This window comes from Gorilla gorilla, chromosome 5 (genome assembly GCF_029281585.2).
Source record: "Gorilla gorilla gorilla isolate KB3781 chromosome 5, NHGRI_mGorGor1-v2.1_pri, whole genome shotgun sequence".
Classification (NCBI taxonomy): domain Eukaryota; kingdom Metazoa; phylum Chordata; class Mammalia; order Primates; family Hominidae; genus Gorilla; species Gorilla gorilla.
Genome location: NC_073229.2, coordinates 53,057,202 through 53,084,137, shown reverse-complemented (window position 1 = coordinate 53,084,137; position 26,936 = coordinate 53,057,202). Strand labels below are relative to the sequence as shown.

Sequence of the window (26,936 nt, the reverse complement as noted above, 5' to 3'; positions counted from 1 at the left end):
TCACGACACTTTAAATAGACTGTAATGAAGTTCCTTGCAATCAGGTTTAGTGTACTTGCAAAGTCAGGTGCAGTGGCTCACACCTCTAATCCCAGCAATTTGGGAGGCTGAGGCAGGCAGATCACTTGAGGCCAGGATTTCGAGACTAGCCTGACCAACGTAGTGAAACCGTGTCTCTACTAAAAGTACAAAACAACAAAAAAATGCCAGGTGGCACACGCCTGTAATCCCAGCTACTCCAGAGGTTGAGACAGGAGAATCGTCTGAACCTGGGAGGTGGAGGTTGCAGTGAACCAAGGTCAGGCACTGCGCTTCAGCCTGGAGACTGATCAGGCACAGTCTCCAGCCTGGAGACTCAGTTTCAAAAAATCGGATAGCACATAAACTCCAGGAAGGCAGGGACTCTGTTTTTGTTCTGTACAATATAGCCAGAAGCTGGCATATAATAAGAGCTTAATAAACATTTGTTGAATAAGGGCAGAGTGCATTGGCTCCTGCCTATAATCCCAGCACTTTGGGAAGCTGAGGTGGGAAAACTGCTTGAGCCCGGGAGTTGGAGGCCAGCCGAGTTTTGTAGAGACCCTGTCTCTTGTAGGGACCTGGAAAACGAATGAACTTGAATTTCAGCTACTCTATAACTTTTTAGTTTTGTGACACCTGAATTATTCACTTCAGAATTTATTCATTCATATATGTATTTGACAAATATTTGTTGCATGCCTTCTAAGAGCCAATCACCATGGCTCTTAGTTCAAGAAGATATGTCCCTGCCCTTGAGGGGCTCAAGCATTTAGTTATGAAGGCTGTTACAAGGATGGGGGAAAGGAAGTCAGTGTGAGGCCTAGAGGGAGCTGCAAGTAGCTCTATAAAGCAGAGGCATAGGAGGCCCTCCTGGGACAGATCGCCATGGGCCTCATCTGCCACATATGGGAATGTGAATTTAAATATCAAAACTCTAGGATACCACCAAGGGACTGGAAATTAGGAAGAGTGACGGACAAATCTGCATTTTAGAAATCCTATCCAGGTGGCAATGGGGAGAGGGGTTGACAAGGAGACCTGGTTACTGCTCTTATCTAGTTGGGAAGTGACAAGAGCCAGAATAAGGCAGTAGCCATGACAGACATGGCCTCAAAAGTGTGGATCTGAGAGTAACCAAGGAAGTCCAATCAGTTGGACTTGGTGAGATGGGCAAGACGGAGGAGGAGTTAAAGGTTAACAACCAGGTAGAAAACACAAAGGCCTCAGCCATGGCAGTAGCCATGGGGATGGAAAAGGAGGGACGGATAGGAGAGTAGGAAGGAGAGAGTCTATTGGATTTGTTGATGGGGTTTGGATGAGGGGGCTGAGAGAGAGGACATGAATCTTCCTAAATACCCAGATCTCTGTCTTGGCTAACAAGGTCAGCGAGTCAGAGATGATGGGAAGAAAAGCAAGTCTGAAAGGCTTTGGGAAAGTTGCCAAATCTCTCTGAACCTCAATTCATCCATTTGTAAAATGCCAATGGTGATTTCCAGCTCTAAGAGTTGTCATGAGAATTAAATAACCTGGAAAACTGCAGTAGACACTCAATAAACACTTTTGGCTGATTCTAATAATGGTGCTTGCTCGTGTGCCACTTAATCCTCATATAACCCTATATGGTAAGTACAGTCATTATCTCTATTTTACCAACGTGGGAACTGAAACACAGAGATATAAAGAAAATTGACCAAAGTCAATCAGTTAGTAAGTAGCAAAGCCAGGTTCAGAACCCAGGCAGTCTAGCTGCAGGGTCTTTCTTAACCACTTTATTATACTTTTACTGCTCTTTGGAACCTATAACTGGGCTTGAGGGAGGAAGCGAGGAAATGGCAGGAGAGATGGACAGACCTGAGCCAATAATTCATTCTAAGAGCAGTTTTTATTGAGAAATGTGCTTCCACAACTTGGTGGCCACCTGGGGGCAGGTAGCCCCGGCTTGCTTGTTCACTCTTTCCTAGCCCAGGGATCGGGTCCTTGGGTCTAAAGCACAGGGCCAAGTTCTCAAGGATCAACATCCCAGACAGCTCCCATGGTCTGGGGCTTGGAGCTGGTATGACGGGTGAACCAGGTTCCATCCTGGACTGTTTATGGTTGGAGGGCCTGGGCCCCTGGCACCAGGACCTCAGCTCCCTCTCCTAGTAAGAGCTGGGATCACCCACAGGCCAGCTGTGGCCAGGTCCTGGTGGATATGACATTGGGAAGAACAAGGGGCTAGGAGAGGCTAATTTTCTGGTGCTGGATCCAGTTTATCTTCCTGAGGGGTGGAAGCCGGGGCAGGAGCCTCATCCCCACCATTGAGGGACTTCTGCTGCTCATTGCTGTTGGGCGAGGGGGTCCTGTTGCCCTGGGATCCCCAGCGGGTCAGGCGCTTTAGGGAGGAGTCACGGCGGGCAAGCAGAGGGGGCTGGAAGCCTGAGAAGGAGCTGCTGGTGACCGGACGCTTATCTGGCAGAGAGAAGGCAGGCAAGTAAGGAGAAAGGCATGCAAAGGTGAGAGGCGAGGGGCCTTGCCTCAGAGGAGAGGGGAGCCTCCTGACTGCCAGTCCTGCTTTTGCTGGCCCTGGGAGATCTGGAGGTCTCCCAGGGAGACCTTTCTCCCTCCCAGCTCCAGGGAAGGCTCCAGAGTCTATTCCTTCTCACCTCCAGGCTCAATTGGATGCATCAGCCGGTTCATCTGGACATTCCAGTGTTTCACGTTGGTGCTGGCCTGGCGCAGTTTTCTCTGGGCAGCCTGTGGGGACAGGGCCAGTGGGGAGTGATCAGAACCATCATCCATGGCATGGAGTCTTGATCTTTTCAGGTTTGCAGGCTGCTTAAAATCTGACCAAGACTACTGATCATCTCCCCAGAGAAAAACCATATATGCTCACAGAGTTATTAATACATACATGAATAGAGTTTGCCTCCAATTTCATGGGACTCATGGACTTCCAAAAGATAAAATGTAACCATAATAATAGTTTCCGTTTATTGAGCAGCTAAGATGTGCTAAGCATATTTATTATCTTATTTAACTTCCAGAGCAGAAGTTAACAACAAAAAAGTTCAAAAGAGGTTAAGTGACTTGCCCAGGGATACACTTGAGCTCTAAGCCACTGCACTACACCACCTTTCCAGGACCTAATCCAAGAACCTCTGTTCAACATTTCATGGAGCCATTAGCAGTGGTTGTGAGGTGGGGGGGATCATGGAGGAACTTTCCCTTTCTATGTTCCATATTTCTGTGTTTGAATTTATGGAGATTCAGGCTCCAAGGAGTAGAGCCAAAGTACAAGGATAGCAAGACAGGGGCTTGGAAGGGTAGAAGGAAAAATTTTTCCCCAGATTAATAATGATGTGAACAAAGATAGCAGCAAATGTTTCTTCAGCACTTACTACGTACTAAGTATCATGTATCATCTCATTTAATCTTCATAACAACGCTATTACCAGTTTCCCAGGTGAGAGACTAACTCCAAGAAGTTTGGGCATTTGTCCAAAGTCACACAGCCAGCAGCTGCTAGGGCCAGGGTTTGAGGGAAGGCAGCCTGGCTCCAGAGCCTGTGCCCTAATGAGCTCACCCTGCCAGCCTCCACCCCATCCCACCCCAGGCCTCACCTCCACATCCTCGTCAGCCCTCTGCCGGTTCTGCCGCACCTCCTCCAGCTGCTGCTGGGCCTGCTGCAGGGAGCGGCTCTGCTGTGCCATCTCCTGCTGCAGCTCTTCCTTCTCCTGCTGCGCCCGTTCGATGTAGCGCTCCTGCTCCTCCTTCAGCTGCATCAACTGCTTCAGCTTCTCTTCCTCCTCTTCCAGCAGTCTGCCGGGTGAGTGTGTACTGTGTAGTCTCTAGTGCCAAGGCACCTTGCAGGTGCACAGCAAGCAGGAAAACTGGGGTGTGTTCCAGGAGGGGTGGTGAGAGAACCAGAAGAGGTTCCTCAGGCCTACCTGGTCTGAGCGAGTCGCACAGATTCCTCATCTCGCCGAGCTTTCACCTCTAGTTGCAGGGCCTCCTGCAACCGCTGCTGCATCTCCTCCAGCTCCTTGATGCGCTGCCGCTGCCGGGCAGCCTCCTCCTCCTTCAGCTCCATCTCAGCCTGCATGGAGGCCCGCGCCTGTGGAGGGGGGAGGTGGTGGACCAAGAGCCAGGTCAAAAGGGGCACGTGGGGGCGGAGGAGGAGGGGGTGGGCATGTTGCTAAGCTGCCTAGGGGTGAGGGTCTGGGGAACTCCTTCATGTTGGGGTTTCCTGATCTGACCCCTTTCTGAGAGCCTGACTGGAACAGATAATGGTCGGTGAACAGATGCCACGTGGGGGAAACGGGCTCAAGTTATTCCCTTCCTAGTACCAACCTTAATCATAATTATATAACATGTAATTAAACAACATTATATAATTAAATAAGATATAAAAATATGGTCATCTCCTTCCTAGCACTAACTTAATAATTATTATAATATATAATAATATGTTATAATCATGGCTGATGCTAGGAAGGATGTGACTATAACTACAATTATTACAACAAAAAGTTACAGGACACTACAAGTGTTTCCTCATTTAATCCTCACCGTACCTCTGTGAGCAAAGTTCTATTAGCATTAGCATTTTACTGATAAGGCTCAGTAAAATGAGCTTGCCTGGGATCACGGGGCTCGTAAGAAGCAGAGCTAGGATTGAATCTACGTGTTTCTGACTCCAGATCCAGGTTTCTTAAATCCTAAATCTAATTGCCTCTGCACACCTAGTCCGCCTCCATACGCGTCCCGCTTGCCTCTCAAACTGGTTTCACTGTAAACTTAGTTCAAGTCTAGTCCAAACTTGGTCCAATCTAATCCCCAATCACACGGTCTTCAACGGCTCCTTCTGCCCAAGCCCCAACCCACAGCCAAGGTCTCCGAACCAGGTCCCATCCATCCACGGGCTCAGACCTTGCCCCCCACCCCTTTCCTAGCCCCAGGTTCTGTCCCTGGCGGAAGCCCCATCCCAAATCTCTTTTTCAAACCCGCGGACTCTGTCCCAACAATCCCTCATTTCAAGCTCCACCCCAGTGCAAGCCCCTCAACCCAGGAGCTCCGCCCTCTGCCCAGGCCCCGCCCCCGGCGCTCCGCCCCTGGCCAGCCTCCCAGCCCACCGGTCCAGTCCCCGGCGCCGGGAGCTAACCCCACCTGCTCCGCCTCGCGCAGTTGGCCCTCGAGCGCCTGCTGCAGCTCGCGGTGCTGGCTGCGGCGCCGTTCTTCCTCCTCCTGCAGCAGCCGCTCGGCCTGCCGCTGCGCCTCCTGCAGCAGCTCCAGCTCCTGCAGCTTCCGCTCCTTCTCCTCCTGCAGCTGCTGCAGCCGCAGCAGCTCCTCTTCCTTGGCCGCCCGGCGCCGCTCCCGCTGCTCCCGCTGCTCGCGCCGTTTCTGCTTCAGGTCCTTGTGCAGGGACGTCTTCCCCTCGGCCTGCAGCCGGATCGCCATCTGGATGGCTGCCGAAGAGCGGGAGTGGGTCAGTAGGATCCTCGCACACGGCCCGAAAGGGGCCTTAGGAGTTTCCCGAGTCCACTCTCCAACCTCCCGCTGGACAAAGTATTATCACCCCCTTTTCACAGATGAGGCGCCTAAGGACCACCCAGACCCAAGCCACCTAGCGAGCACTCACCAGCTGTCCACTCCTGGCGCTGGCGCGTGTCTGAGGCGCTCATCTCATACGTGCGGGTGGCTGTCTTCACACAGAACATGCAGCGCTTTCCGTCGCGGTCTGGCAGCACCTGGCACAGGGTAGGTGGCCGCAGCCAGGCTGGCCTCACTGGGTCAGGGCCCCACCTGCCCCAAGGGTGCTCCAGCTCAAGCCCCTAGCCCTCCTGGCTATCTTCCCTGGGGACCCCACTCTGGCCAGGAGCCTGCATGGCTTGCATCATAAGTTATGGGGGACTTAAGTCCCCACAACTCTGTAGCCTTTGCTCTTTGAAGGCTAGGTGGGTGCGTTTCCATCTTGCTATTATTCCACGGGGCCCAGTACATAATCGCCACTCAGTGTTTATGCAGATCACGCTTGAACACTGCCAGTAACAGGGTCCTCACTATCCATGACAACTCACTTCCACATAGCCCTGCTTATTAAGAGTTCATTCATTCATTCTGCAGATGTTTTTGGAGTGCCTACTGAGTGCCACTCACTGCTCCAGGGGTTGGGATACTAAGGTGTGCCTAACAGACCAAATCTCTGCCTCCATTAAGTTTACATTCTGTGGAAAATAATAGCTACCACATTCTAGAGTCTGTACTAGTATTTTATGTGCATCATTATCTTCACTCCACCTATACAGCTTTGCCAGGCAGGCATTATTAGCTCCACTTTACAGAGAAAGAAACTGAGGCACTAAGAGCTCCAGGATTGTCCACCTCACACTGTTAGTCTGTTAGTGATGAGGCTTGGACTTCTGCGTAGATCCGTGCTCCTTTCCACAGCAACACCTTATGTGACAAAATTAGACAGATCCTAGGATGGCTATGATAATTTTTTAAAAGGAAAAACAACAACTGTTGGTAAGGAAATGGAGAAACTGGGATCCTCACACACTGTTAGGGATATTATCCAGCCTTAAAAAGGAATGAAATTCTGATATATTTGACAACATAGATGAAGCCTGAAAACATTTCTAAGTGAAAGAAACCAGACACAAAGGGACAAATATTTTATGATTCTATTTATGTAAGATACCTAGAAAAGGCAAATTCATGGAGACAGAAAGCAGAATAGAGGATACTAGGCGCTGGGGTCAGGGAGTATGAGGAGTTATTGCTTGGTAGGTACAGAGTTTCTGTTTGGTGTGATGAAAAAGTTTTGGAAATAGATAGTGGTGATGGCTGTACAATACTGTGAGTATAGATCTTTCACCATGATCAGATGGGATTCATCCCAGGGATGCAAGGATGGTTCAACATGCACAAATCAATATGCATGACACATCATAGTAACAGAACCAAGAGCAAAAACCATATATGATCATTTCAATAGACCCTGAAAAAGCTTTCTAAAAAAATTCAACATCGTGTTATAAAAGCCCTAAAATATTGGGTATAGAAGGAACATACCTTAAAATAATAAATGCTATCTATGACAAACTCACAGCTAACATTGTAATAAATGGAGAAAAATTGAAAGCCTTTCCTCTAAGATCTGGAACAAGACAAGGATGCCCACTTTTACCACTTTTATTCCATGTAATATTGGGAGTTCTGGCCAGAGCAATTAGGCAAGAGAAGGAAATGAAGGGCATCCAAACTGGAAATGAAGAAGTCAGATTAGCCTTGTTTGCAGATGGCATGGTCTTCTACTTAGAAAAATCTAAAGACTCCATGGGTAGTGGTGGCTTACACTTGTAATCCTAACACTTTGGGAAGCTGAGGTGGTTGGATTGCTTGAGGCCAGGAGTTCGACACCAGCCTGGGCAATACAGTGAGATCCTGTCTCTCTCTTAAAAAAAAAAAAAAAGGCCGGGCACAGTGGCTTATACCTGTAATCCCAGCACTTTGGGAGGCCGAGGTGGGCAGATCATCTGAGGTCAGGAGTTTGAGACCAGCCTGGCCAACACGGTGAAATGCTGTCTCTACTAAAAATACAAAAAAAAAAAAAAAATTAGCCAGGTGTGGTGGCAGGTGCCTGTAATCCCAGCTAACTCGGGAGGCTGAGGCAGGAGAATCACTTGAACTCGGGAGGCGGAGGTTGCAGTGAGCTGAGATCGTGCCATTGCACTCCAGCCTGGGTGATAAAAGCAAGACTCCTTCTCCTCAAAAAAAAAAAAAAAAAAAAAAAAGGGACTCCAACAAAAAACCGTTAGAGTTGATGAATGAATTCAGTAAAGTTGCAGGATAATTCAACATACAAAACCCAGTAGCATTTGTATACGCTAACAGCAAACAATCTGAAAAAGAAGTTGAGTGCAATCCCATTTCCAACAGCTACAAAGAATGTAAAATACCTAAGAATCGATGTAACCAAAGTGAAAGATCTATACAAGAAAAACTATAAAACTGATGAAATAAATTGAAGAGGATGCAAAAAAATGGAGAGATATCCCATGCTCATGTATTGGAAGAATTAATATTGTTAAAATAACAATATTACCCAAAGCAATTTATAGATTTGGTGCAATCTCTGTCTAAATAGCAAAGGCATTCTTCATAGATATAGAAAAAAAAAATCCTAAAATTTATACGGAACTACAAAAGACCTCAAATAGCCAAAGTAAGCCTGAGTAAAAAGAACGAAGCTGGAGGCATCACATTTCCTGACTTCAAAATACACTACAAACTGGCCATGGTGGTACACACCTATAGCCCCAGCTATTCAGGAGGCTGAAGCAGGAGGATCCCATGAGCCCAAGGAGACTGAGGCTGCAGTGACCTATGATCATACCACTGCACTCCAGCCTGGACACCAGAGAAAGACCCTGTCTCTAAAATAAAACAAAAAAACAAAATGTAGTACAAAGCTATAGTAACCAAATCAGCATAGCACTGGAATAAAAAGAGACACAAAGACCAATGGAACCGAATAGATAACCTAGATATAAATCCATGCATTTACAGAGAACTCATTTTTGACAAAGGCGCCAAGAACACACAATGGGGAAAGAACAGTCCTTTCAATAAATGGTTCTGGGAAAACTAAATAACCACATGCAGATGAATGAAACTAGACCCCTATCTCTCACCATATAAAAAAACAAATAAAAATGGATTAAATATTTAAATGTAAGACCTGAAACTATGAAACTACTAGAAGAAAACATTGGAGAAATATTCCAGGACATTGGTCTGGGCAAAGAGATTTTTTGTGGAAGACCTCAAAAGCACAGGCAACCAAACCAAAAATAGAAAAATGGGATTATGTCAAGCTAAAAAGCTTCAGGACAGCCATGGAAACAATTAACAAAGTGAAGAGACAACCCACAGAATAGGAGAAAATGTTTGCAAACTATCAATCTGACGAGGGATTAATAACCAGAATATTTAAGGAGCACAAACAACTCTGTAACAAAAAACCAAATAATCCAGTTTAAAAATGGGCAAAAGATCTGAATAGATATTTCTCAAAAGAAGACATACAAATGGTCAACAGAGATATGAAAAAATGCTCAATGTCACTAATCATCAGAGAAAAGCAAATCAAAATTAAATGAGATATCATTTCACCCCAGTTAAAATGGCTTTTTACAAAAAAAAAAGAGAACATCTTTTTTTTTTTTTTTTTTTTTTTGAGATAGAGTTTCACTCCTGTCACCCAGGCTGAAGTGCAATGGTGCAATCTTGACTCACTGCAACCTCCATCTCCAGGTTCAAGCGATTCTCCTGCCTCAGCCTCCTGAGTAGCTGGGATTACAGGCGCCCACCACCATGCCCGGCTGATTTTTGTATTTTTAGTAGAGATGGGGTCTCACCATGTTGGCCAGGCTGGTCTCAAACTCCCAACCTCAGGTGATCCACCAGCCTCGGCCTCCCAAAGTGCTGGGATTACAGGCATGAGCCACTGCGCCTGGCCAAGAATATCTTTTCTGTAAAAAGATGCTGGAGAAGACGTGGACAAAGGGGAACCCTGATAAACTGTTAGTGGGAATATAAATTAGTACAGCCACTATGGAAAACTGTATGAAGGTTCCTCAAAAAACTAAAAATAGAACTATCATATGATCTAGAAGTTCCACTGCTGGGTATATATCTAAAAGAAAGTAAACCAATATATTGAAGAGATATCTGCCTTCCCATGTTTACTGCAGAGATATTCATAATGGCCAAAATATGAAATCAACCTAAGTGCCCAGAAGTGGATAAATAGATTAAGAAAATGTGATATATATAATATTATTCAGCCATAAAAAGAATGAAATCTTGTCATTTGCAACAACATAGATGGCACCATAGGTCATTTTGTTAAGTGAATAAGCCAAGCACAGAAAAACAACTATCGCATGTTCTCACTTATATGTGGGAGCTAAAAAAGCGGATCACATGAAGATAGAGAGTATATTAGTGGTACCAGAGGCCAGGAAGTGTGGGGGGAGGATAAAGAGAGGTTGATGAATGGGTATAAACATACAGTTTGACAGGAAAAATAAGACCTAGGATTCAATAGATCAGTAGGGTGGCTACAGTTTACAATAATCTATTGTATATTTCAAAATAGAAGAGAATAATTTGAATGTTTCTAGCAAAAAGAAATATTTAAGGTAAAGGATACCTAATGACATGATTTAATTTTTATAAAATATATGAATGTATTAAATTATCACATGTACCCTGAAAATATGTACATCTGTTATATATCAAAAGAATTTTTTAATTTCATGAATGTATTTAATGCCACTGAATTGTACGCTTAAAATAGTTAAAATGGGAAGTTTCATGTTACACACACATATATACATATTATTTAAAATAGTAAAGACGCTTGTGTTTTAAGCCTCTAAAATAGTAATGAACACAAGGGAGGAAACAGAAGGGGAAGACAGAGGAGAGGGGTGTGGAGGGAGAATAGGGAAGTATAGAGTTGCTAAAGGGAATGGAATATGGGTGAAGAAGAAAAACCTTTAAAAGGGATTTTTAGAAAGATTTGCTGTGTAGTATAGATATAAGCCACTTCCTCTGAAATCTTGAGCAAATTCCATATTATTCACCAATTACTTTGGTGCTTGAGTTGCAGTTTTAGTTTTAAGTGCTGACGTGGATGAGAATGGCCTTGAGGCATCCAGATATATTTGGGTCACACTAATCTAAGCAGGAATTTGTGTCACTGTGGCTTTTCTCCATTTGCCCCTCTCCTGACCCCCTTGTCTTCTCATGCCCCTGAGGACACTCTGGGCCCTGAGGTGTCCTCCACCCCCATCCTGCCCCTCACCTCCACGCAGCAGTGTGCATCCAGCGGGATAATGCCCCTTTTCTCTTTGCACTCTTCACTCCCAAAGTAGCAGAGGCAGCTGGGCTGCAGCTGGAACCAGCGTTCGGCCCAGTTCCTTCTCAGGTGCCCTCGCTTCCACAGGTAGCCCTGCCAGCCGGAGTTACGTCAGAGGCTTCCCAGGCCCCCCTTCGCCCTGCACCTTGTGTGCTTCCCCTAGTTCCCAGCTTGCCTGACCTGCTTCAGGACATCTTGGATGAGCTCCTGGTAGACCTCGTGGATGGCCATGCTGAGGGTGTCCCGGCCCACGCCCCGCAGGCAGCGGCCCGAATTGAAGAGCTCCAGGAACTGCCAGACGCTGAGCCCCCCGGTGGTCTGGGCCACCTGGGCCTCCTGGGCCAGAAGCTCCTCCAGCTCACCCAAGCTCACCTCCAAGCTCATGCTGCTGAGTACCTTTTTCAGCAGGTATTCCACCTGGAGCAGGAGAAGGAAGGCCTGGTAGCTGCAGCAGGCGGTGTTGCCAGCACCAACACCAGGGAGTGCTCTATCTGGCTCCCAGAGCCTGGGCAGAGGGAAACAGGGGACAGAGCGTTGAGGGGGCCAGAGGACCGAATGCTATGGAGCCAGGGAAAAGACCTGGGAGAGGATCCTGGAGCCCCAACCCCAACTCAGGTTTTCTCTCCCCCTCCACAACCTCCAGTCCCACTCCTTCCTGTCTTAAGGGCAAGGTGAAGGGGACCTGAGATCTGGGGTCCAGAAAGAGGCAATAAATCACAGAAAGTGTCAAGGGAGTGCAAAGGCCCTCTCATCCAATCACTCATTTTGCAGATGACCAAAAAAAAGCCCAAAGGGGGAAGTGACTGGCTCTAAGTCACACAGCAAACTGGGGGCAGCCAGAACCCGATTCTGATGTCCTGAATCCCATTCAGGTCCTCATTCCAAGCCCCAATCCCCAACCCTGGGGATCTTTCCCTTGTGGGAGGGGAAGGGGATTTGGGGTAGGGGTAGGCGTTGGGGAGTGGGGAGTAGAGGTAAGCTGGGCAGGGACAGGAAACCTGTTACAGAGGAACCGGAAGTGGTGGCTGGGGTACATCCTGCTGCAGTTGTTAACTCTGTATGTTGATCACAGAAGCAAACAACCTCCTGGCCTCTGAGAGGCCACCTTGCCCTGACTGGCAGGGGTCTAACAAGGGCAGCCAGCCAAGTGTATGTGCAGATGGACACATGTCCCTCACCTGCCCCAGCAGCTTTTTGGGACACTCTGTTTAGGACTTTCTGGGGGATCCTGGGTCTTGTTTGGGTGTTTAGTAGAGGGCACTGGTTCAGGGCTCGGGTGGTTCCCTTCATCACCCTTCCCACAAACAGAAGCCAGGACAAATGTGAGTGGAGCTTGACATGCTAGGGCTTCTTGTAAGTACAGAGGCCCCCTCTCCTGTAAACCCCACTCTAAAGACCTAAAGTCACCCTGGCATCTCCACAGCCACCAAGAGGACTAAAGGGTCACAAGGCCAAATGGGCAGGGGAGGGAAGTGAGGATAAGAGGGAGGGTACAGGTGGATGGGAAAATGCCTTCCCTGGCTTCACCCAGGAGTAAGGAGGTAGGGACCAGATTCCCGGCCTTTTCTCCCAGGATGCCCTATCCCTGGGTCTCTTAGCTGAGTTTGTCCTGGCTTTCCAGAAGAAAGGCAGAAAGGGAAAATCTGGAACCAGAGTAACCTCCTGTCTCAGAAAGGTCTCCCCTTGCCTTGTAAAGCATCCTTCCTGTCCTGGAAGAAGTGGCAAAAGGTAAAGGAAAAAAAAGCACCCTTCCTAGATTGCCAGTAATGCTCAGTAATGTATCTGGCATTTAGACCTCTGTGTAAACAGAATTTGCAGATCATTTTCCTACAGTGAGGACCAGCAGAACCCTCATGAAAGTGTAATTTCAGTTTTCCCGGAAGAAGGCAAAATTACTCTGACACAGGCAGTTCTAGGCATCTGGAGACAGCTGGGTGAGGACAGATACCAGCATGGGAAGATGGTGAAGAAAGAAAGGGGATATGGGAAGGCACCAAAGGTGGTTTGGTCTCATTCATGGTTTTGCTTAGGTCTGGTCCCAAGTGATTCAGTCCCTGGGGCTGCCATCACCCTCACCTCATCAGGAACCATGATCAGAGGGTACTTGTCCTCAGACAGGAAGTTGAAGAGGCACCAGAGGCGGAAGGCATCCTGATTGGAGAGCATACTGTTCCCGTTGCTATCTGCCCGATAGTTCTTCTTGGCCGTCAGCGTCCAGCACAGCTCATCAAAGTGCTCTTTAACAAAAGCCCCCTCCTCCACCTGCCACCAGGGCTGCAAATCAGCTGACTGCATATCTCAGCTCTACCACGACACTAGGCTCCAGCTGGGTTTCTTGGGTTCATCTATGCCCCTGCTCCCCACCTGGCCAAGTCCAGGGCCCTAACTCAAGGGATCCCTGAGCTGATTACCAGGTAACTAGCTGGTTCCAACCACTCCACCCTCCACAACACACCCACACCCACCCAGGCCCCCTGACAACAGATTAACTCTAGTCTTTCAGCCCAGAGGACAAAGAAGGAGAAACCCAGCAGGAAGCTAAGAGCCAAGAACCTGGAAACACAGTGACAGATTGGAGGAGTTGGAGGGGGAGTTCAGGGGGACAGTCTGGGAAGGGTGGAGAACCCTGGAAGCTGGAGGAGGGCCGGGCAGGGATTCGGTGGAAGGTTATGGGTGGGGTGGGGCCCATCTCATTAGAGATGAGGGACATTGAAGGTGAATTGAGGGGGACAGGAAGGGGGCAGGTGGCTGGGATGTGAGGGACGTGATGGGACAGCAGGCACGGACAGAGCAGGCAGAAGTAGGAGTTCATGGCAGGGGCAAAGAGTTGGAGTAGCAAGGTATTAGGCTGCTGGCCAGGCTGGAAAAGTGGGGAGAGGTTACAGATGCTCCCTACAAGCTGGGCCCCACCTTGTCCAGGATGTACTTGTTGAGGTAGGGCATGTATCCCTGGCTGGACACAGGGCCGTCATCATCATCTCGGAAGTGTTCCTCCAGGGCCACGGGGTCATGGGGGATGTGCAGGACCGTGTACAGGTTGTGGGACAGCACCTGGGATAGAGTAGAGTGGCAGTGTGTCTTTCTGCACCCCAACCAAAACTGGGCCAGAGGACTGCTCCCCACCTCTCTGCTTGTCCTCACCCCATCCTGGCTGAGTTCTCTACACACACTGTTCAGTTCAGTAATAACTAAAACTTATATACTATGTGCCAAGCACTGAGCTAAAGTACTTTACATATCATTTGCTTAACCACCATAACAACTACTCATATACCCATTTTACAGATGAAAACTCCTGCAGCCCTGAGATATTTCTCACCCAAGGTCACAGCTGGCAGAACTGGAATTCAAACCCATGCAGTTATACTCTTAGCCACTTCATTAGGTATTGGTGTCCTCTTTCTACAGACAGGGAGACTGAGGCTCAAGGGATTCAGTAACTTGCCAAAAGACCCACACTGAACAAGAGCTTGGAGTTCAAATCCATCTCCATCAGATTCCAAAGCCCAAGTGCTTCCCACAATGCTGGACAGTTTGCAGGGTTTGCAGGGACTTAGTCTGCCACCCGAGGGCAGAAGCTGCCACCCCAGGGCAGAAGCTGCCAATTTATCATGGTTTCCATCAAAGACTCAGTGTCCTGGCTGCAGTGTGCCTATCACCTAAGCGTGTCTGCTCTGGGAGAGGAGAGGGCTCAAAGAAGGGTCATGAAAAATGGTCCATGACATGGAGAGGGCAAGGCTTAGAAGGGATAGTGGTCATAATGGTGTGCAGGGGAAATGTGGGTTTGTTGAACAAATCCATGATATTAGAATAAAGGGGTTGAAATCTGAAATCTGGTGAAAATAAAATCTCCTTGGGGTAATTCTATTATAGCATTTGTCACAAGCAGTGTAGATGATTAAAAAGTCACTAGTTACTATTGCACACTTACCATATGCTGGTCACTGTAGGAGGTGGTTTATTTAATTAAAACTGTTATTTTATTTTATTTTATTTTATTTTATTTTATTTTATTTTATTTTATTTTATTTTATTTTATTTTATTTTATTTCGAGACGGAGTCTTACTCTGTCACCCAGGTTGGAGTGCAGTGGCATGATCTCAGCTCACTACAACCTCCACCTCCTGGGTTCAAGCGATTCCCCTGCCTCAGCATCCTAAGTAGCTGGGATTACAGGCACCCACCATCACATTCAGCTAATTTTTGTATTTTTAGTAGAGACACGGTTTCACCATGTTGGCCAGGCTGGTCTCGAACTCCTGTCCTCAGGCGATCCGCCCACCTCAGCCTCCCAAAGTGCTGGGATTACAGGCCTGAGGCACCATGCCCGGCCAAAACTTTTTTTTTTTTTTGGTAGAGACAGAGGTCTGCATATGTTGCCCAGGCTGGTCTTGAACTGCTGGCCTCAAGTGATCCTCACACCTGGACCTTCCAAAGTGCTGGGATTTCAGGCATGAGCCACTACACCGAGTCAAAGCGCTTTTTATACCCCATTTCTAGTCTTCACAATCACCTATATACACAAATATTATTAAGCCTGTTTTTCAGGTGAAGACACAGAGGTTTGGAAATTTTAAGAGTAAATGGCAGAGCTGAGGTTGAAACTAAATGTGCCTGGTTCACAGGTTGCCTTCCTACTAGAATATTGATGTCAAGTCTCCCTCCTCCGTTGGATTGTGAACTCTGGAGACAAGGTCTCTGTTCATCTTTATGTCCCTCAGCATCTATGTCCTCTTTTGTACATCAAGTGCAATCAATACATGCTATATTGAAGGGCTTCTTCCACCACCAGCAGTTCACCTTGGAATCAGTTCCTAGGAGGCAGGAGCTAGCACTGTCTCGGAGATGGTGTGTGTGCCAAGCCTTCATTTTATTCTCTTTTCAGAGAGAAGGGGGAGAAAGTATTGAGACTTTGCCTCAGTGTCCTCCTGGGGCTCAGTTTTCCTTGGCAAACTGGGAAGTGGGAGATCCCAGGAAGGGAGTATTTCCTTTTTTTCCCTCATTTCCCTCTGGGCAGCTATCCCTGGAGTTTTTGGTTATGTGAGCCAATAAATCCCCTCTCCCTTAAGCCATTTGAGTTTGGTTTTATCACTAATTCCAGGAAAGTCTTGCCTAACACATCTGTGGTCATAGAATACCAATCCCCACTCTAAGGGGTGCCACTGGCTCAATGCCTAGCACTTAAAACCCAGGGTGACCACCTCAAGAGAATAATGCCAACATCCACTGACCACTTCTGAAGTGACAAGTGTTCAAGTTTTATATATTCTCATCTGCTGTCTCTTGGCCTCTTTTCAAACTACCCGTGTCCTTATCTTTTTTTGAGATGCAGTCTCAATCTGCTGCCCAGGCTAGAGCGCAGTGGCGCGGTGTTGGCTCACTGCAACCTCCGCCTCCCAGGTTCATGTGATTCTCCTGCCTCAGCCTCCTGAGTAGCTGGGATTACTGACGCGTGCCACTATGCTCGGCTAATTTTTGTATTTTTAGTAGAGATGGAATTTCGCTATGTTGGCCAGGCTGGTCTCAAACTCCTGACCTCAGGAGATCTGCCCGCCTCGACCTCCCAAAATGCTGGGATTACAGGGCGTGAGCCACTGCGCCCGGCCACCCCAGCATTTCTAATCATCCAACCTACAGACACTCATGGGAGAGATACATTACAAGAATGCTCATTAAGCATTGTTTGTAATATGAAAAACTGGAGACAAACTGAGGCTCTTCCAGTAGGAAACAGGTATACCATGTCAGGAACCACTGTATGTAGCTGGAAAGATTTCACTTTTCCCACTTGTGTGCTCATGGGCAAATGTTTAATTCTCCAACACCTTAGTCTCCTCCTCTGTGAGGATAATGATAGGGTCTGCTCCAAAGGCTGTTTTGAGTGAAGAGTACCTGGTGCATAGTGCACTGCTTAATAAAAGTTGTGGGTGATCTTTGTTATGTTTATATGAACAGACATTGAAAGATACGCATACTACACTGGCATGTAAAAAAAGCAAGCTACAGAATGAAATGTTTGTCAAATACACGTGCAAAGATTAGGTCGAATTATACGAAACTAGTATTTCAGTAGGTCAAAACAATCAAGTGTCAGAAATTTCATATGGTTCAACCTGTTTATTTGTATACAGAAAGAATCTAGAAGACTCGCAAACTGTTAACAGTGATCACCTCTCCAGAGTGAGGTGAGAAACTTTCATCTTTTTTTTTTTTTTTAAGACAGAATTTCACTCTTGTTGCCCAGGCTGGAGTGCAATGGCGTGATCTCGGCTCACCGCAACCTCCGCCTCTCGGGTTCAGGTGATTCTCCTTCCTCGGCTTCCCGAAGAGCTGAGATTACAGGCGCCCGCCACCATGCCTGGCTAATTTTTGTATTTTTAGTAGAGACGGGGTTTTGCCATGTTGACCAGGCTGGTCTCAAACTCCTGACCTCAGGTGTTCCGCCCGCCTCGGCCTCCCAAAGTGCTGGGGTTACAGGCATGAGCCACCGCGCCTGGCCAACATTATATTCTTCTTTACTTCAAAATTTTTTTGGGCCGGGTGCAGGGGCTCACGCCTGTAATCCCAGCACTTTGGGAGGCTGAGGCAGGTGGATCACCTGAGGTCAGGAGTTCGAGACCCACCTGACCAACATGTTGAAACCCTGTCTCTACTAAAAATACAAAAAATTAGCCAGGCATTGTGGCAGGCGCCTATAATCCCAGCTACCTGGGAGGCTGAGGCAGGAGAATCACTTGAACCCAGGAGGCAGAGGTTGCAGTGAGCCGAGATTGTGCCATTGCACCCCAGCCTGGGCAACGAGAGTGAAACTCCACCTAAAAATTAAAACAAAAACAAAAACAAAAACAAAAAAACAAATTTGGCCAGGCGCAGTGGCTCACACCTGTAATCCCAGCACTTTGGGAGGCCCAGGTGGGCGGATCACTTGAGGTCAGGAGTTCAAGACCAGCCTGGCCAGCATGGCGAAACCTCATCTCTACTAAAAATACAAAAATTAGCTGGGTGTGATGGCAGGCGGCTGTAATCCCAGTTACAGGGAGGCTGAGGCAGGAGAATTGCTTGAACCTGGGAGGTGGAGGATGCGGTGAGCCAGGAAAGATAGTGCCACTGCACTCCAGCCTGGGTGGCAGAGTGAGACTCTGTCACACACACACATACACACACACACCCCCACAAAAAAAAAATTACCACTAACATGTTTTAATTTTATAATAAATTCATTTTTATTTTTGTTTATTTATTTAGAGACGGGGTCTCGCTCTGTTGCCTAAGCTGGGGTGCAGTGTCACGATTTCTGCTCACCGCAGCTTCCGCCTCCCAGGCTCAAGTGATCCTCCCACTTCAACCTCCCGAGTAATTGGGACTACAGGCATGTGTCACCATGCTCAGCTAAGTTAAAAAATTTTTTTGTAATACCAAAATTAGCCGGGTGTGGCGGCACACTCCTGTAGTCCCAGCTACTCAGGAGGCTGAGGTGGGAGAATTGCTTGAGCCCAGGAAGTCAAGGCTGCAGTGAGCTGAGATCGTGCCACTGAACTCCAGCCTGAGCGACAGATCCAGACCCTGTCTGGAAAAAAAAAAAAAAAAAAATTTCTTTTCTTTCATAGAGATGAGTTCCCATTATATTGCCCAGGCCATGGTGGCTCATACCTGTAATCCCAATGCTTTAGGAGGCCGAGGCAGGAAGAGCCCTCCTGGGCTCAAGAGATCCTCCTGCCTCGGCCTCCTAAAGCGTTGGGATTACAAGTATGAGCTACCACAGCGCAGCCCCGAATTTCTTCATTAACATTATATTCTTCTGTGTGTTTTCTTTTTTTAAACCAGGAGAATATATTGTCTTTAGGATAAAATTTAAAACAATAGGGATGAAAAAGGGTGCCATTAACCCAGTTATTAATTTGCCCTATTAAGTTGCTCTATAATAATATTCTTTTGCTGTTCACTGTTTGTGTGAGCATTTCTGGATGTTCTACATTCCTTGAGGGCAGCAATGACTCTAATCTCAACCTTGACTCCAAAGATAGTATAATGTCCCCCATTCACTGAATGTTTCTGACTGACTCCTAAAGTCTAACTCAAATGCTCCAATGGTTTCCCATAATTTTCAGAGTAAAAGTTCGAGTCCTTCCACAGGCCTCCAGGCCCCATGTGACCTGGCCTGCTGCACCTTCTCTGACCTCATCCCTCTTGTTTACTTGCCTCCAGCCATTCTGCCTCCTTAATGTTCCTCCAGCAGGTCAGGCATATTCTTGCCCAAGGGCCTTTGCACTTACTGTTCCTGCAGCCTGGAATATTTCTCTCCAGGTCACTGCATGGCTCAAACCCTTTCCTCCTCGTTTTTACTTAGATGTCACCTTCTCAGGGAATATATATTCCCTGACCAGGTGGAATATCCTCTGATCACCTTATTTTTTGAGACTGGGTCTCGCTCTGTTGCCCAGGCTGAAGTGTAGTGGCACAATCACAGCTCACTGCAGCCTCGACCGCCCTGGGCTCAGGTGATCTTCCCACATCAGCCTCCTGAGTAGCTGGAACTGTAGGCGTGCGCCATCACACCCGGCTAATTTTTGTGTGTATGTGTGTGTGTGTGTTTTCTTTTTTTTGCAATGGAGTTTTGCTCTTGTGCCCAGGCTGGAGTGCAATGGTGTGATCTCAGTTCCCTGTAACCTCTGCCTCCCGGGTTCAAGCGATTCTCCTGCCTCAGCCTCCTGAGTAGCTGGGATTACAGGTGCCTGCCACCAACATCCAGCTAATTTTTGTATTTTTAGTAGAGATGGGGTTTCAACATGTTGGCCAGGCTGGTCTCGAACTCCTGACTTAGGTGATCCACCTGCCTCGGCCTCCCAAAGTGCTGGGATTACAGGCAAGAGCCACCGTGCTGGGCCTGATTTTTCTATCTTTTGTAGGGACGTGCTTTCACTATGTTGCCCAGGTTGGTCTTGAATTCCTGGGCCGAAGCGATCCACCCGCCTCAGCCTCCCAAAGTGCTGAGATTACAGGTGTGAGCTACCCTGCCTGGCCTGATCACCTTATTTAAACCTGTAACCCAATCCTGCCTGACCTCCATGATCCCTACCCATTTCTGCTTTATTTTCTTCCATGTCATGTATCATCGTTCATCATATTGTACATTTCATTTAGTTTATTATCTGCCTCCTCTGACTAGAATGTCAGCACCACAAGGGTAGAAACATTTGCGTTTCTTTCACTGTGGTATCACGGGGCCTGGCACCTAATGGATGCTCAATAAGTATCTCTTGAATGAACTTAAACACTTCATGGGAAGAAGCAGACAAAATACAAAAGCCAGACAGAGATTGACTAAATCCCAGTGAGCATATTAACCTTACTGGGCTTCAGTTTTCATCTCTCTGAAAAGGGAGTCTTAGGAGAGGACCTATGAATACCCTCCCCGACCCAGGACAGAACCTGCCACATAACAGCACAGTTATTTGAGCTTAGTTCTGTCGTCCTGTACTGTCCCTAAGACCTGCACCTCACCTGCACTTTTGCCATTGGATTCTGAAGAACCCAGGGCAGAGACTTTGACCCCCGCGAGCTGTCAGATAGTAGGACAAGGAAGAATTAAATGCCCAGACACTCAGGGCCTCTCTCCAGAGAGCTGGGCCGACCTCAGACTGTCAGCTTCCTGTGCCTGGGTGCGGTAGGGGTTGGGGGTGGAGAGAGGGTGTGACTAGGGGAGGGGTCATGCTGCAAAGGAAATGGCAGTGACAGAGGAGTTGTGAGCAGGAGCTCACTTGCAGATCTCCATCAGTCCTCAGCCCTGGATCAGGGCACTCTCATTATCCTCATTTTAGAGATGAGGAAATCAAGGCTCAGAGAGAGGAAGCGTCTTGCCCAAGGTCTGACTCCAAAGCCCTACTCTTGATCTCTACAGTGCACTGGCCCTGGCTGAGCACCACAATCACCCAGGGAACTGGTGAAACTTAAACATGCCCGCCCAGCCCAGACCTACTGACTCAGAGTTTCCAGGGGTGGGGTCCAGGTATATTTTTCACAAGTTGCCATTCGGGTTTCCTCAGAGAGGACTCCCACAGTCTCCACAAACCCAGGGAGCCCCTGGCCTCTGAGTTGGCAGTCACTGACCTTTGAGATGCTTCATCTATTCACTCTTTCCTCTGGAGGCATGTAGGGGAGTAGTTCTCCTCTCAGGACTTGGGGGATCCTCTACTCAAGTGTGGGGATTGGGTATCCTAAAAACTCAAGTGTGGGTGTCAGGTCCATGCTGGCAACAGTCAGCAAGAACTGATTCTGTAGTTTCCAGCCTTCAGGATCCCCAGGGTTTGGGAATCCATAAAAGCACCCAGCAATGATTTCAGAAAGAATCCTCTCCTAAATTGACTTTTTTTTTTTTTTTTTTTTTTTTTTTAAGAAAGAATCTCACTCTATTGCCCAGGCTGGAATGCGGTGGTGTAACCATGGCTCACTGAAGCCTTGACCTCTTGGGCTCAAGCGATCCTTCCACCTCAGCCTCCAGAGTAGCAGGAACTATAGGCATGCGCCATCATGCCTAATTTTTTTTCATTTTTTGTAGAGTTGGGGTCTTGCTATGCTGCCAGGGCTGGTCTCAAACTCCTGGACTCAAGTGATTCTCTTGCCATGGCCTCCCAAAGTGCTGGGATTACAGGTGTGAGCCACCTTGCCCAGCAAGGTCTTTAAATGAATCTAGGTTCCAAGTGATCCTTTTAAAAGACACAGATCCAGCCAGGTGCGGTAGCTCACGCCTGTAATCCCAGCACTTTGGGAGGCCAAGGCAGGTGGATCACCTGAGGTCAGGAGTTCAAGACCAGCCTGGCCAACATGGCGAAACCCCGGCTCTACTAAAAATACAAAAATTAGCTGGGCGTGATGGTGGGCACCTGTGATTCCAGCTACTTGGGAGGCTGAGGCAGGAGAATCACTTGAACCTGGGAGGTGGAGGTTGCAGTGAGCTGAGATTGCGCCACTATACTCCAACCTGGGAGACAGACCAAGACTCTGTCTTAAAAAAAAAAAAAAAAAAGACACAGCTCCTTTTAAGAGTTACCAAATGTATTCTAGTGGGTTACTAGAAAAGCATAACTACTATCATGGAGGAACACTGGAAATTTTAAAAGGCGGGAATCTTTGGATTAGCTGTGTCACCTGCTGAGAGCAAGAAGGGGCTGTAGGGGTTGGGTGTGGGCATCAAAGGAGACAGAGGCCCCGTTAAGGGAAAGGAGAGGCTGCATCACAGACCAATTTTACCTACTTGAGGTACAGAATTTATTCTTTAGTTTTGCAGGCTGGCTGGACAGCTTGGTGATCAACCCCCTGGTTTATAGATGAGAAACTGAAGGTGGACAGTGACTTGCTTAAAGTCACCCAGATGGGGAGCAGTACAGATCCAACCCTGTGTGGTTCTGAGTCAAGTGCTCTGCACATCATTAAATCATCCTCCCCTCCCTACCCACAAATCCTAGCCTGGGGAGACCAGTAGCACACAGGGGTCAGGACAAAGCTGATGATCCTAGCCAGCCAGCAGGTTTTTGGACTGGAGCTGTTCTTAACTTTTCCTCCACTAAGGAGAAGGTGGTTGTCCCTCTCCAGAGGAGGCAAAACCTGAAGCTCATTGATTCTCAGTGGGCAGGAGTCTCACTCTGGGCTCCAGGACTGCCCTGAATATCAGCTGGAGGTGCAGGAGACTGGAAGGCCCCTGTCTACCCTCCCTCCCTTCCCCCAGCTCCTGCCAGTCAAGGAGGAAGTGGTAGGCCTGGTGCCTCCTAAAGATCCTCATCAAACCAGAGACACACTGCTCCATCTACATACCCCTTCACCCCACTGCCTCATAGTCAGTGGGGAAGGAGGCCAAATTATCAGCTGATCCTCCACTAGTTCTAAAATCAAAACTGCTCCCCTGGGTAAGAGGGTGTGTTCAGTAGGACACACATCATTCCCAAGGGCTCCCCTCTCTATAGCCCTCTGTCAGGATGGCTACCTTCCAAAGGTTTTTAGAGGCGGTTCTGGGAACCTTGCAAGAACTCACAGCCCTCAACTCCTGGGAAGTTTTGTGTTCAACCTAAATCCATCCTGGGCAGGAGTGCCATTCCTATTGGTTTACTTTCTCTGTTCTCAACCCAACTGGACGAAGCCATTGTACTTTCTACAAGAATTCAAAGAGAGAAAGAAGTATCTGGTTTTTCCCTCAAGCCTTCTGTTTTCCAGGAGAAACAACCCTACTCCTTGGGCTTTTCTCAGAGGACGTGCTGTTCTTGCTCCTACCCTCTGGCCTCATCATGGGTTTGCCCAGGACAGCCACTGGGAGCCCCTCTACCAACACATTAGGGGAGAAGTGGCAAATGTCACGCACCGACACATCTTGCCCTGGGCTAGTGCAGGTCTCTTGCCAGGTTCCAACCCACGACCCTAACGCTAGGGATGGTTTTAGTAACCAGCCCAGTGAGGTGGCTCAAGACTATAATTCCAGCTACTCAGGAGGCAGAAGCCAGAGGATCACTTGAGGCCAGAAGTCTGAAACCAGCCGGGGCAATATAATGAGACTCAGGCTCTAAAAAATAAAAAATAAAAAAATTAGCCAGGCGTGGTGGCACGTGCCTGTAGTCCCAGCTACTCAGGAGGCTGAAGTAGGAAGATCGCTTGAACCCAGGAGTTTGAGGCTGTCGTGAGCTATGACTGCACCACTGCACTCCAGCATGAGTGATAGAACAAGATCTCATCTCTAAAACAACAACAAAAAACCAGATTGACTCCAAGGTCTTTTCCCTCATCCCCAAGTCTTTTCAGGGGAGAGGTGGGCCCTGCTTGTATAACTCTCTCATCTGCTTCCTCCTTTGCCTTTTGACCACTTCTCTATTACTCCTTTGCTTTGCTGGAATCCCCGCCCCCCGACACTATCACTACTTCCTCCTCTTCCAATATTCACTATTATGGGCTTGAAAGGAGCCCTGCCATTTCCGCCCCACCCCCACTTGGCCCCTAAGACTCCCACTGTTAGCCCAGGTTTCCAGAGTGAACAAGTTTTCTGTCAAGTAGGAGGGAACTCTATCATTGATCCTGTGTGACCAGAGATGTTGCTGGCAGTAGGTTCAATATGAGCTGTGATGAGGTACAGACAGTGGACAGTTCAAGCATGCAAGCTCTCCATGGAGTATTTCCCTAGAAATACGCAACCTGTGGGGGTGAGGGAGTGGGTACTGGCCCTTTTAGAGGGCAAGACAGAGGCTCAAGCTAGGAGGCTTTACTGGCTGATGGCACCAGGAAAAGGGGAGCCACTTAAAGGCTGTACTTTCCATGTGAAGGGCAGAGAGAGCCTGGAGAGGTCTCAGCGGCCACAGGTAATACAGAAGTGGAAAATGTTACCCTGGAAGCAAAAAGCCATGGCGGCTGGTGTTGTCTGGCAAGATATTAAAGGGACAGGGTGGGAGGTAGGGGTGGGACACAGAGTTTGCAGAAATGGATTTTGGATGATCGACTTTTTTCCATTTATACTGAGGACCCAACCAAATGACATGATCTGCAATACAAGAGATTTAAATAGGATGTAAGGAAGAATCTGCCTGTTAGGAGGTTCTCCCTAGGTGACAAAAGATAGTAGTGGGCTCTCCTTCCTGGGGGAGTGAAATCATCTATTAGATGCTCACAAACCCAGGTAAGGAATTTAACATAGGACCAGTTTGGGATATTCAAGTTCCTCGCATCCAAGTTCAGTAAAGTAGGGGGTTGGAACAGTGGTGGGGCACAATAACTATTCTGTCCCATTCATCTCTCAGGTATCCAGCACCCTCTACCTCGGTCATTAAGAATGGAGGTTTCCTTGAGACCACACGTCTCCTCTGGAGGATGGGGCAGGGAGACACCAGGAGTTTAGTGCCTAGCCACATGCCAGGCACAGAGCCTCACGAGGGGCACTCAAGTACTTGCAGAGTGAATGAAGGCACCCCTATGGCAGGTCCCAGAGAGCTGAGGCCTACCTTGCTCCTTTCCCCCAGTGTTCGGTGATTCTAGTGGCTGAGGGCCTTGCTTCCTCCCCACTAACTAGGGTAGGGAAGGCAGCACTACTGGAGGACTAGAGGAAGAGAGAGAAAAACTCCTTGGCCTCCCAGAAATTATCTAGGCCAGATGATTGACTTCAGGACAATCATTGATTGGGATTTTCCTGGGCTTAGATTCTCCCCCTTCCCTACCTGAGGTCTCAAGGCCTAAGGTAAGTTTCCCAATCTGATATGTGTGGTGGATAGGGGGGTGAGCTGCGTAGCAGTATAATAGGGTCCTCAGTCCTCACCCACTCCGCAGCTCTGTCCCACCTGGGGGGCAGAGTTAGGCCAGACAGGTTTGGGACTGGGGGCAGCCCCTTTATGCCTCTCTCAGCTCCAGAGGAAATGACTGCCAAGCACTGGCTAACAGTTTCTCTTGAAAGTCAGGAGGAAGCAGCAAGAAAGAGCACACTGCGTGCCCAAGCATGACTCTGTGGAGGTGTGTGTGCTCATCACACAGAGTCTGGAATGTGGCCTGGCTCCTGGCCCTCAGAACCCCATAATGGCCCTCAGAACCTCCTGGCCTCCAGTTTTGGGGCCCAGTTCTGTGCAAGGTTTCTGCACACACTTCACTAGGTCTCTGGAGGGTGGGCAGCGGCATCTACCAGGCTACGTTGGCCCAGTTACCCAGGACCAGCCCCCCGACCCCAGGCCCGGGACGCTGGATGGCTGGGTGCCCCTGGAGTGGCACAGTGTCCACACCTGGCTCCCAGGCGGCAGGGGCTAGTGTGGTGCATCTGCCGTCCTCCCCCGGGTCCCGGGTGCCCCTCACCTTGAGCTGGGACTTGGAGACTTTGCCACTCTTCTCCACGTCCAGCGCGGTAAAGGCGTACCAGATGGACTTGAGCAGTTCCTTGCGCAGGGCCATGGCTGAGGCGCCCGCCCGGCTGGGGGCGGCTCTGACACTAAGATCCGGTTTCAGGAAATGCAAACGGCTGCAGAGACCGCAGAGGTGCCGTGGTGGAGCGAGAGCACCACCTGCCTGCGCATTGCGTGAGGCTCTGTGCTGTCAAGAACCCTGCCTGTTGCTCTGGCAGTGCTCAGAGGCTCCACTTCCCTGCATGGGAACTGGGGACCAACTCTCTGAGAGCGGGAACCCTCGTTCTGTATCCACGTGGCTCCCGGGGCATGTGAGGCCCTTTTAGAAGCCTCCTCAGACCCGGAGGCTTCTGGAGCCTTCCAGGGCTCCCAGAGGCAGCTTGCTGAGGGAAAAAGCAAGCTCATCCTGATATTGGAGTCAGACAGAGTAAAGGTCCAGTCCTAGTTCAACATAGGAGGCCTTGGGTAAGTTACTTAACCTCCTTGAGCAGTTTCCTCGTTTGTAAAGCAGGAAAAATGCCTCCGTGTTGTAAGAATGTCTGAGAATGGACGTAAAGCACATAGTAGGCTCTGGGTAGAGCTTTTGGTGCTACTTAACATTACCATGGTGGTGGGACTCCATCCAAGTGGAAGGAAACAAAGGCAACATCACAAAGCTGGAGAAGGAAATGGGCCAGGGCACCTCTCCAGGTCAGGATGTGGCACTCAACTTGCTGGCTCCCTATCCCCTCAGCACTGGCTCTAAACGGTACTCAGAGCACTGCCCACTCTAGCCCCAGTAGCCCTGAAGACACTGGAAACTTTCTGAAACACGTGGGGGTGAGCCTTGTGGTGCACCTCAACTTTAAGGGTCCCAGCAGCAGCAGGCTTGGGATTCAGGGCCCTCCATGTCAGTGCTTCCTTTCTTCAGATCCAGTGTCCAAAAGGACTGGGACACGCCCACACCAGGAATGGTGGTCACAGATGTTGAAGACATCTGCTCAGGCCAATTCTAAGACACCTCCCTCTACCCCCTAAACCAAATAAAAATCCCTCCAAGTAAGGTGCTGGGAATACCTCCTGCCTGGAAGCATGCCCCCGCCCCTCTCTTCCCAAGGAGCTGGTGGCAAGAGTAAATGGGAGCTTTCTAGGCATCCTGGGAGAGGATGCCTGG

At 48.6% G+C, this 26,936-nt stretch overlaps 1 protein-coding gene across 2 annotated transcripts; it reads right to left on the bottom strand.

The window, feature by feature from the left end:
• Positions 1-1,884: 1,884 nt before the first annotated feature.
• On the bottom strand, positions 1,885-25,894 carry DEF6 (DEF6 guanine nucleotide exchange factor). Of its 2 annotated transcripts, none has more exons than XM_004043866.3 (11): positions 25,737-25,894; positions 13,841-13,981; positions 13,007-13,192; positions 11,111-11,347; positions 10,877-11,023; positions 5,639-5,747; positions 5,167-5,465; positions 3,948-4,114; positions 3,621-3,819; positions 2,664-2,754; positions 1,885-2,469 (listed from the first exon to the last, which is right to left on the bottom strand). In XM_004043866.3, the coding sequence occupies exons 1-11, from the start codon at positions 25,830-25,832 to the stop codon at positions 2,246-2,248; spliced, it is 1,896 nt and encodes a 631-aa protein (XP_004043914.1). In that variant the 5' UTR covers positions 25,833-25,894; the 3' UTR covers positions 1,885-2,245. The 2 variants fall into 2 exon arrangements, with proteins under 2 accessions (XP_004043914.1, XP_055246216.1); XM_055390241.1 differs by having other exon boundaries at positions 13,007-13,081; positions 25,737-25,888.
• Between the last annotated feature and the right edge of the window lie 1,042 nt (positions 25,895-26,936).

Excerpts from the sequence above, each read along its gene's own strand:
- DEF6 (XM_004043866.3), bottom strand. The coding sequence starts at position 25,832 with ATGGCCCTGCGCAAGGAACTGCTCAAGTCCATCTGGTACGCCTTTACC. Across the intron at positions 11,348-13,006 it reads TGATCATGGTTCCTGATGAG|GTGGAATACCTGCTGAAAAA; the intron begins GTGAGGGTGATG and ends CTCCTGCTCCAG. Across the intron at positions 5,748-10,876 it reads ATGCACACTGCTGCGTGGAG|GTGCTGCCAGACCGCGACGG; the intron begins GTGAGGGGCAGG and ends ACCCTGTGCCAG.